The following is an 11619-nucleotide window of genomic DNA, read 5'->3' as shown; positions in this document are numbered from 1 at the left end:
ACAGAAGCAATTGAGACAGCCTAAATAGATAGAAGAACTGTGGTGAATTCTCCTACAAGCTTGGAACAGCCTATCTTCAACAACCAAGAAAAACTGTGTCCAGGTCTACCCAGGAGAATTGGTGCTGTTTTGAAGGCAAAGGTTGGCAAACTAAATATTGATTTAGCTTTTTTATGTTCACTGGACTAGTGATCAATGAAAACTATTTATGGCATTACTTTCGAAGAAATGTTCACTATGCAACATTTTTCACAACTGCCTAAAATGTATATATATATATATTGGGCAAAAAAAATGTGTGAATGGGATTTGTGATCGTTTTTTTAGCTGCAAGGGGAGGGTGATACTGACACTAACTTATAAAGAAGTTTAAGTTATTTCCCCTTTACATCGCCCGCTTTGTGTTCTTTTCTAGTAACCCAAAGCAACTCCCAGAAAGAGCTCTGTCATGTTTGCTTGTTCTCTCTGTGCGAGCAACTTTCAGCGTTAAGGGTGGACGTGATATTTCAAACATCAGATCAGTGCGTTTATGTATTGAGTGCCCGGAAATTTTTCCAAATAAACACAGCTTGATTCAACTTGGGTGGGCAGACTTATCAACAGACTAATTCTATAAACAAATGAAGAAATAAGCGAGCACACCATTGGCTGGTAGGAGAGGGACACGCGGAGGGAGAGAGAGAGTCGGGGCTTTCGGCAAATGAACATTTAATTAATGTGGGTGGGCTGAGAGAACACAACGAGTGTTTATCATAGACTATTTATTTTCCAGCGCTAAGTCAACATAAAACAGCAATACGGACAACAATTATTTAACATTTTAGATTCATGGAGCGTTCAGTCACTGCTCAGGCCTGCCGGTGATCTCCACAGACCGAAACTGTCCTCGCTGCAGTCATGAGTTTATATCGCAATCAAGTGTCCCAGCCGACCGGCGTGTCTTCAACTCTAGGCTTATCTAATTCCTCCCTAATCTACGTGTACGGGGGCGAAGTTGGGGGCATCATTCCCGCTTTGGGATTCGCGTCCACCCGACAGGAGCCTCCGCAGAAACCTCCCTACAGCTACATCGCGCTCATCGCCATGGCAATTAAGAACGCGCCGGACAAGCGCGCGACGCTCAGCGGGATCTATCAGTTCATCATGGAACGCTTCCCCTTTTACCACGACAACAAGCAGGGCTGGCAGAACTCAATCCGCCACAACCTCTCGCTGAACGACTGCTTCATCAAAGTGCCCCGAGAGAAAGGGCGCCCGGGCAAGGGCAGCTACTGGACGCTGGACACCAAATGCCTGGACATGTTCGAGAACGGGAACTACCGGCGACGCAAGAGAAAGTGCAAAAGTCAAGAGACGCGCGTAACCAAAATGAGTCCTAAGAGAATCCGAGGTGCAACACTTCACCACAGCGTTCACTTGGAAAAAGAGGACTCACGTTTAGTAGCGAAGCAAACGAATACGGACGAAAAACTCCTCGAAAGAGAGCAGTCGCACAATGCAACTCCAAGTGTGGCCACGCGCACCGAGTTTTGCGCGTCATCCGACTCTACGAGAGACTGGTGTTTGACGCGCCCTGACCCACGATGCCCGAAATTCGAGTCGCTGAACCCGACAAATCGCACCGACACACAGACAGACCATCGAACGCTGGTAACCGTGGAGCGACCGGACGTCGTTTTGACAGCTGCAAGTGGGAGCGCGCGAACTGGAGACGCCAGATCAGAAGACACGCATGCTGAAACGCACCCTAGAAAAACGACAGACAAATCGAAGGAGTTTAGCATTGACAGTATTCTATCGAAAAAGGAGAATCACCACCAACGGAGGTGCGATGCTGCTGCGGGAGCGCCGGTGGCTCTTCTGGAGTCGCGCGGTTACGCGCTCACATCCTCACTGATCGCGCACGCGCACCCACAGCTGTATCCACGCGGAATCCCGCTCTGCTCGTACCTGTCTCTCACCTGTCCTGAGAAAATGCTGAACTTTAGTGAGAAAACTGGCGAAAAAATATTCTTTTGACTGCTCGAGGCTTTTATGGCATGACATCAGACTGACGCAAATAAATTAATCAAAGATGCATTGTTATGATTAGACAAGATAGGCTGCAATAAATTCAGCCCAGTAACATTCACAATTCTTGTTAATGGCAAATAAAATAGCCTACAATTTATAAAACATTTACGAGGGATTAGGAATAAAACTGTTGTTATTATTGTAATACTGTTGTTATTATTACGGTTGTTGTACTCATGGGATTCAACATGGGTGGCCCACATACAGAACAGTAACAGCAGTTAATTCTTATGACGTAGGCTATACTATTATCAAGATGGGACTCTTTGCAAACAATCCATAGCACAGATGTCTGACTTTGTTAAATGTTAATGTTTATTTGAACTATGGTTATACTGCATATACTCCTCCCTGCACATTTGAGAAAGAGAAAGACAAACAATCTAGATAGTACTGTTGTTCTGGTCCTTTCTTTAACAAATTTATACTGTAGATCGCAGGGGTCATTTACGGTTGGGACAGGTGGAACATCGACCTTCCACTTTTTGCCTCTGCTAATTTTGTCCCCACAATTTTAAAAAAACAAATAAAACACTTTAGTCAGGTAAGTGCATTATGCAGAAGAAACATCTCCAGTTATCAGTGGTGTTGAGTGGCAGCAGGCTGCGATGGTCGCTAGATGTCATCTCTCAACAGAATTCTCCCTTCCCTTTCAGACCACAAGGGGGCACGCTATAACTCTCTCATTGAGCCGTTACAGCTGCCTGAGTCTTACTGGCACCTTTTAGTAAAATACAATTTAAAAAAAGACCTCGCTTTGAGGGCCCCTTGGTGGCTCGAGGGCCCTAAGCGGGCACTTATAGCGCTTATAGCTAGAAATGTACCTGCGTGTATTTATTCACAAACTCAAAAAATTATCAAAGTTATCAAATTAATGATGCAAAATATTTATTGGAGTGCTTGAATTGTTCATTAAGAATGACTATTTATCAAAACAGTCAAATATTATTTGACATTGTCTGCACATAACCTAATTAATATTAATGAGTTTCAAACAAAGTTATGCCCATGCTGTAGATACTCAAACAGATTCACATTGGGGCAAAACAAAAACCTGATTTGTACCGTGGACATATGACCATTTACTTCCCCAACCCAGTAAATATCGGGTTGAATTAAAAACACATTTCCTTAAATAAACAAGCATGTGTGAGAAAAATATTCAACACATTTCTACAAATATTCAAATTCCTTAAATTTCAAAATAGCTTGAGTTGTGCTTTTCAATCATTCTGAGCCTATTAACTGAAACTTTAAAACCCCAAGGAATGCTGTTTAATAAATGTAGATTCCCTTATTAACATAAGTTTTCTGTTTGTTTTAATTAATGAACAAGTGCTTGGGCATGTGGAATTCTGAGTTTTGAGATTTCTTTGAGATTTGCTAAAACTCTGAGAGATATAATTAAAACCCCACTAACAGTATATACAGTATGTACCTGAATCCCAGTACATCTGGCTAAATATGACTTACTGATAAATATACAGCATAACCACTCTAACAGCATAGAACTAAGAATAATGCTGAACTTTGAAACTAGTGTCCTGCATGTAATCCTTGCCACCATATATAGCCATAAGTGGTTTTTGAACTGAAAGGTTTAAGTCTCAGAGAGTGCAAATCAGGAATGTTGTGAAAATAAATAAGCTTCCCCACATTCGAGAAGAGTAACATCCACAAGCATTTCCTGTGTATAGGATTCTTTTGGTCAGAAGTGTAAATAGAACGTCATCCATCCGAAGGTTTGTAGAGAGAAAGAGACTACATCTCTCAATCTACTGCCTCCATCTGTCCTCCTCTTCACAGATGGACTCCTTAGATGGAGCAGTCTGCATTTCCATTGGACTGTACCACAGCCATGTACTTGCCATACATGATTATAATGAAACATTATGATCCCATTGGTTCATTTTACACTTAAAAAACAACCAGTCCTCAATATCATATTTTCATCACTTGAAATCAGCTGAATTATTCCATAATTATACCTTTATTTTGTATTATTAAGACTAATTTTTAAAGTCTAAGTTGAACAAAGGTTCATTCGGTATATTCAGTAAATGTAATTTATAGATGTTTTTGCACTGTATTCTCACACTTGGGACTAGATATATCATAGTCCATTTAAACACAGTAGGCTACTAAAGAAAACTGCAACAAAGAGCATTGTGCCCTCTAGTGTTGTCCTTTAGTACAACAGAAAGTACACCATGCAGGCCTTAACATACACATGCATTTTTAAAAGACATGATTAAGAAAATATTTGGATTGATTTAAATTTTAAGTTAAGTTACATTAAGATTCAATTATGTAATAAGGATGTATTGCTAATTATTTAAGAACAAGATATTTGGACAGACCATTCTGTAAAATCTTTTAGATCTTTTTTTGTAACCACAAACAATTTCACATGTGGCAAATGTTTTTCTCAACAGCTTGCAGCAGATGGACAACAGAGTTTGTGTTCTGTTCTGTCCTTCTCAAGTATTATATTAAAATAAACAAACTGGAAAAATTATCTTCTTAATTGTAAAACAAATCTGCACTCATGTTTAACAGGGAAACTTTGCCTCATTTTCATTTATTTTAATTGGAAATAGAGCACACTTTCTGTGGTCACAACTATAAGTGCTCTACCGTGAGAGATGTTGCCTTGAATGTAGAGCACATTTTGATAAAAGCAGTTGTCTGAAACATATAGTTTGGCTCACTTAAAGTCATTACTCACTCAATTTTGTTGTTTAATCAAACTGACAATACCTTTAATTGATTCAAGTCAACAAACAGCACTTTGCCACCCTCTCATGTCCCAATACGCTTCAGACCTATGTTTCACCATAATAAAGAATTTACCATTGGTCCAGTCATGTAGCGTTCCATGGTTCATAACTTGGATCTCCTCTAATAACTCATCTGAGACAGAGTTGACAAGGCCTGATAGGTCTGATAGAAGTCAAATCAAGAATGAGAGAAATGGAGCCAGAATGCAAAAGTGTCATCACCCTTGTTTCATGTGCAATCAAATCTCCAGGCAACACTTAATCATACCATCTCAAACTGCTTGCATCAAAAGAGTTTTAATCTTTGTGTTTATTATATATTTTCACTCCTAGCGTAAACCAAACTCACTTGTCCAAATATGCTCTCAGCACTGCGGGAGGGGTGGAGCTTTAATGAAGATTGATGGTCCCTCTGGGAGGAACATTAGCTCCTAATCAAGTTATGTTTCCTGGTGCTCCGTTTTATTCATAGACATTTGCATGCAGAGAGCACAAGACCCATGTTTGCCATCAGGTTTGCTCATGAAACACACTCACACACACAATGCTGTCCACCCAGTCATGCATGGTTAATATCATTTAGATTTTTTAATTTAGTTTTTATTTCTATTCTATTTTTAATTTGTCCTTTCAATTTAGACTTGCTTTTGCTCAACAGCTGTTACTTTTAGTATTTGTATAGTTGATTTCATGCAAATTAAAAAAAGTATTATATATAGTTTTTTTCTTTCCCTCACATTTTTCTTTCTCCTCCTTGCCCAGGAGGTGGTGAAGAATGTGTGAAGAATATGAATCAGCAAAGAAACAGAAGCAAAAGAACGTGGTCCTCTTGTGAATGTGCATAGGAGGGCTGGTAAAAGTGTAGATTTATTCAATTTATTCAAAAATAGTCAATTTATCTCACCCACACCTATCATATTGCTTCTGAAGACATGGATTTAACCACTGCAGTCTTATGGATTACTTTTATGCTGTCTTTACAAGCTTTTTGGAGCTTCAAAGTTCTGGTCACCATTCACTTGCATTGTATGGACCAACAGGACTGAGATATCGTACACATCTGGGATGACATGAGGGGGAGTAAATGAGTATTTTCATTTTTAGAAGAACAATCCCTTTAACTGAAATTAATTAGAAGCCATTTTTATTTTATTTGAGTAAGTTTTAGTGTCAAAAAAATATATATTTTTTTAGTTTCAGTTAATTATTTTTTTTCCCTTTAGCTTTAGTTTTTGTTAACAATGCTAACACTCATACCAGTATTAGGAGATGCTTTGTTGAATAAAATAGTCACTGTGTCTAATATTAATGTGAAGTTTAGTATATGATTATTATATTGCAGGGCTGTCAGTGTTGGTAGAATGTTTCTGTTTCTTTTCCCTTCTCTCTCACTCTCCTTTTCTGCCTAATGCTCACCAACATCCGCACGCACATGCAAATAAACTGGACTTGAGGTAAACCAGGCTACCCCTCATTTCATATGCACAGTTTTACCACAAGCACTTATTTGTGATGCTGTTCAGTGTGTCAGGCATATTTTGGGAATATGAGGTTATATTGGCATTCATTTGGAACGTCCAGGAAACCTCAATGCTCCATACAACCATTTTAAAGGTGAGATTCAGCAGAGCCTTACACTGAATTCAAGCTCTCTCATTAAAGGTATACAGTACAGCAGTTTACCCCAAAATGTAAATTCTGTCATCATTTAGTCACCCTCATGTTGTTCCAAACAATGCGACTTTCTTTCTTGCATGGGACACAATAGGAGATGTTAGGCAGAATGACAGTCTCAGTCACCATTCACTTAGCCTATACTTTTGGTGTACCAAAGAAGAAAGTTTTGGTTTAGAACAGCATATGGGTGAGTAAAAACCAACATAAACTTACCCTTTAATAGCCTGACGAGGCATACTGAGTAATGCTCACGTCAACCGAATTTGCACATGACGCATGCAAAACACAGATGGATGCACATGTGACCCGCTGCGCTTGAATTAAATGTAAAATTTGCTCATTGAAATGGAACAGCATCATGAAGCATTCACTGATGATTGTGTGTTTACATATCTTTTCAGATCCCTGGCTGAGAAGCTGTAATAGGAGGTTAGCACAATAAATATCTCTCTCACCTGCACAAATGGCAGAGCACAGTAATTGACATGATTACTCATGTGACTCGTACCGTGAAAATAAAATTTTTGAGGGAATAACATAGAGCCATTTAGAAATAAACTTTCAAGTGTTGTTCCACGGGCCAAACTAAATATTACACAAAATCAACATTTCAGTGGATTATGCACCAGCTGGCTTGGCTATAGTCATTTTCCTCCAGTTTAGCTCACACAAACCAAGGAATTTAAATTGACTAACAGCTGCTGAATGAGCACTTTTAATACCAAATTTCCTAAAGCCCACCCTTATCCTTCAAAATTCCAATCATTTAAATCTAAACTAAATTAAGGGCCAGTGGTAGGACTACAGTTTTTTTGGTGCTTCCTATGTCAATGCCTGATTGCACCTGCATTTTTAAAACGAATGGAGTGGATTTTTTTAGAGTGGAAAACAAATTCTTCATTTGGTGTCCTCCGTTATATTCTGTCTTTGCCAAAGATCATAAAATTCAGAGAAACACAATTATGCACAGGAATTTTAATTGAGTTATCAGTATGATACAGATCCAAAAGTCAGAGACCACATTAAAAATCTGTGATTCAAAATCTAATTTAAACCTGTGAATAAACAGAAATTTCAGGTGTCTGAAAAAAAAACAAAGAAAAGTTAAATACGTAAAATTTAAAATACATAACATTAAATATTTAAGATTCTGCGATTTTAGGATCCTAAAAAAATAATCAAATAGGCATATTTGTGACATTTACTGTGTTAATGCATTTGTAGAAAAGGTCAGAATGTCTTGCATCCACTGAAGCCCACAAGATGATATTTTGGAACATTATCAAATCATGCTGTACTTGTGGAGTCCATGTCAGCTTGAGTGCATATTGTTATTAAAGAAAAAAGTGCAACATACCAAATACAAAGAAATTTTTTTCAATTAAACTTTTAACTCAGTTTTGTATGCTGAAAATATAACTTGTAATGAAAACATCTGTATTGGTCTGAAACTTTTTGACCATACTGTATATGGTGGAGATCATGATATATGATCAAAACAACTAAAAACGATGTGATGCTTCCACTTATTTAACTAGTGCTTGTAAAATCATATTATTTGAGGATGGATATAAAGTTAAATGTATTATGATTGCATTAAGATCCTTGTGTAACTCTAGCTATGAAATCAGACCTTAAAAGCCACAGCACATTAAAAGAGAAAATTTAAAGAGATTACTATGCACTGATGGGATTATCACAAAAGACCTACATGTGTTACACACACTTCCTATAATGAGGGATCTTTTCAAGCAACATAAGCTATCCTCAAACAAACAGTTCAAGTTCTAAAAGCCAGATGTGCCGGCCAAATGTTGTCTGAATGAAAGTGTCTATGTATGTCTACACATGACTTTACAGTTGAGTGTGTACGTGACTGTGAAAGCTCCCAAGACCCATTAGCGTGGGTTTGTTGCCCCTGTTATAGACCACCCAGCTGTCTGGTTCACACTTAATATAGGGAGAGAAACTTGACTCTAGTTTAGCCTCCCAAAGAGGGCTTGAAAAGTGCACTGGACTCAGAGGTCCACTCCAACTGACCGACTATATAACTGTGTGTAGATGACCAGCCAAGCATCACACACAGACACAGTAAGAGGGTGAGTATAACAAAGAGGGAATAAGATAGGGGTTCAAAGAGAGAAGCTGACCATCTTTATGAATGTGAGGGAGGATACATGTGTGGGAATATTCTCAGAAAACTACCATACTGCTGTATTTGTGTCCCATTTGTGGTACTAAAATAAACCCTGAAAAATATTCAATGTTACAGGGTTGTCAACACAACATGTTTTAATGAAAGAGATATATCATTGCTGTTATTGCTGTCTTTTTTTTTTAATTATAATGTGTGGTGATTTACAAGGCACATAAAAACTGAGTGACCAACAAGAAAGTAGTCAATTCAAATTTTAAGCTTGTGTAAAGGGGTTGAAATTAAGTACACTGAAAAATTTTTGAGCAAAAGAATGTGCTTCATGTGGTAACATCTAAATTAACTGGCTTGATAGACATTAAAAATATTATTAAACATCACCAAGTCACCCTTAATACATTAAATTAGACCAACAAAATGAATTTAAAGGGTTAGATCAAGTAGAAATAGCTTCTTAAGGTCACAATTGCAGGTTACATCTTTTTATAGTGTAGTGCTTTAGGCTTAGTGTTATGAATAACAAATAATGAATTGTACTTGCAAGGTTGTAACCACATATTTAGGATTGCAGGTAAGAGTTGAATAATTTGCAATTGAAAAACCCATATTTTGACCACTAATCTGAATATATGGTGGTTTTCCAATGTTTATGGAAGTTGTAGCCCTGGTACTTTTGGTCTGAGGTGGGAAAATATGTGTGACGAGGAGGAGGGTGGAGCCGGGCCCATTTGAACCCTCCTGCAACTCCACGAGAGCGCATCCTTCCTCATTCCCGGGTTTTGGCACCAATGTAACGGGGTTAAATGGGAAAGGAGGAGGCAGGAACCGGATGAACCATCAAAGTAATATTTACTTTAAACAAAAAGACACAAACATAAACACACACACACACGGCAGCTGCGTGTGGCTCTCTCTCTCCCGAACTGCCGCATCTGGCTTGTCTTTGTACCTCTCCTTGTCTGATTAGCCCGATTGGGGGGCGGGCGTTGGTACTCACGGCCCGGCCCAGCCCCACCTTCCTCCTTATCACAATATGTTTTTTTTGAAAGTTCGTCATACTTTAACATTTCAAATGAATAATTATTACGAGGACAGCAACAGCAACAATAATAACCCTGACATTTCTGGTGTAAATTACCTGAGACTGACCTATAAATGGAGATAGGTAGAGAAATAAAGTAGTTAAGAGCGAGAGACAAGAAAAGTTAATTTTAAAACCAAAGAAAGAAAGAAAGAAAGAAAGACAGATGAAGGTACACAAGAAGGATGCAATCATTTAGTTACTGGTTGAGATAAGAGTATCACAATTGTTGTACGGGATCTGGCATTAATTAGCAGTAGTAGAGCTCTCATAGTGTGACACCAGTGCTTGGCCTTTCACAGCTCATTACAGTGTGTCCAATCAGTGTAGACCAGTGTGACTGCTGTTTATTTACACACACAGCCAGCCATGGCAGCCATTTGGCAGCTTTCTCCACCAAGGACCCTTAAATACTCCCACATTGAGCTGAATCTGCACAGACAAATTCAGAAACACATTATCAGACACGCTTGGAGAACACACACCATCACTTATGTTAACCCCCCAAATACGCAAGTCTAAAAGGTGTACCTCAACACAGTCACCAAACATTATAAGTGCATATCCATGATCATGTCTGTTTATTTCTAGAGTACTTAAAACTTTTAATTTGCATTTAATTGGCCACTGTGCCATTACATTTACATTTATGCATTTGGCAGACGCTTTTATCCAAAGCGACTTACAGTGCACTTATTACAGGAACAATCCCCTGGACAAACCTGGAGTTAAGTGCCTTACTCAAGGACACAATGGTGGTGGCTGTGGGGACCGAACCAGCATCTTTCTGATTACCAGTTATGTGCATTAGACCACTACACCACCACCACTCCGTTTAGGTTACTTTAGGCCAGGGGACAGTAAGGTAAGTAAAAACAAGTTAATTTGAACCAAAGCTAAATTTAATTTTGTAATGTTCAGTTAATTTATTCAAGGATATTTCACCTAAAATGGAAAATTCTCTCTTTATTTACTCACCACATGCCATCACAGATATGTGTGACTTACTTTCTTCTGCAGAACACAGAACGAAGATTTTTAGAAGAATATCTCATCTCTGTAGGTCCTTACAAAGCAAGTGAACTCATAAGGCCCAAAAAGGACATAAAGGCAGCATAAAACTCCAGTGGTTAAATCCATATCTTCAGAAGCATTATGTGGGTGAGAAACTCTCTCCAATATTTAAGACCCTTTTTTTATTTTTACTATAAATCTCCACCTTTGACCAGCCCCAACCATTAGGGGCCTGAATGTGAAAGTCACTTCCACACCAGAATATGGAAGTGAACATGTAGATTTACAGTAAAAAAGGACTTTAATATTGATCTGTTTTTCACCCACACCTATCATATTGCTTCAGAAGACATGGATTCAACCACTGGAGTCTTATGGATTATTTTATGCTGACTCTAAGCGCTTTTTGGACCTTCAAAGTTCTGGTCACCATTCACTTGCATTAAATGGACCTACAGAGCTAAGAAAACCATCTAAAAAATCTTTGTTTTCCTGCTAAAGAAAGAAAGTCATACACATCTGGGATGCCATGAGGGTGAATAAATAATGAGAGAATTTTCATTTGCGGGTGAACTATCCCTTTAAATTGTGAGAGAGCCCACATCCCTTGGATGAAAAGCAACCCCACACATGGATGGTCTTAGGATGCTTCACTGTTGGCACGAAACAGGACTCTTAGTGTTCACCTTTTCTCTGGACTATCAATTTTCCAGATGTCCCAAACAGTCGGAAGGGGGCTTCATCAGAGAAAATAACTTTGCACCAGTCTTCTGCTGTCCAGTCCTTATACTTCCTGCAGAATGTCAGTCTATCCTTGATGTTTTTCTTGGAGAGAAGTG

At 38.6% G+C, this 11619-nt stretch overlaps 1 protein-coding gene across 1 annotated transcript; it reads left to right on the top strand.

Moving 5' to 3' along the window:
• Window positions 1-736: 736 nt before the first annotated feature.
• Window positions 737-4500, top strand: LOC127623215 (forkhead box protein L1-like). The gene has a single exon (XM_052097548.1). The coding sequence runs from the start codon at window positions 898-900 to the stop codon at window positions 2017-2019; it is 1122 nt and encodes a 373-aa protein (XP_051953508.1). The 5' UTR covers window positions 737-897; the 3' UTR covers window positions 2020-4500.
• Window positions 4501-11619: the final 7119 nt, after the last annotated feature.

The sequence above is a fragment of the Xyrauchen texanus genome, chromosome 29 (genome assembly GCF_025860055.1).
Source record: "Xyrauchen texanus isolate HMW12.3.18 chromosome 29, RBS_HiC_50CHRs, whole genome shotgun sequence".
NCBI lineage: Eukaryota > Metazoa > Chordata > Actinopteri > Cypriniformes > Catostomidae > Xyrauchen > Xyrauchen texanus.
The sequence above is the reverse complement of the archived record's forward strand: the minus strand, read 5'-3'. Positions and strand labels throughout refer to the sequence as shown.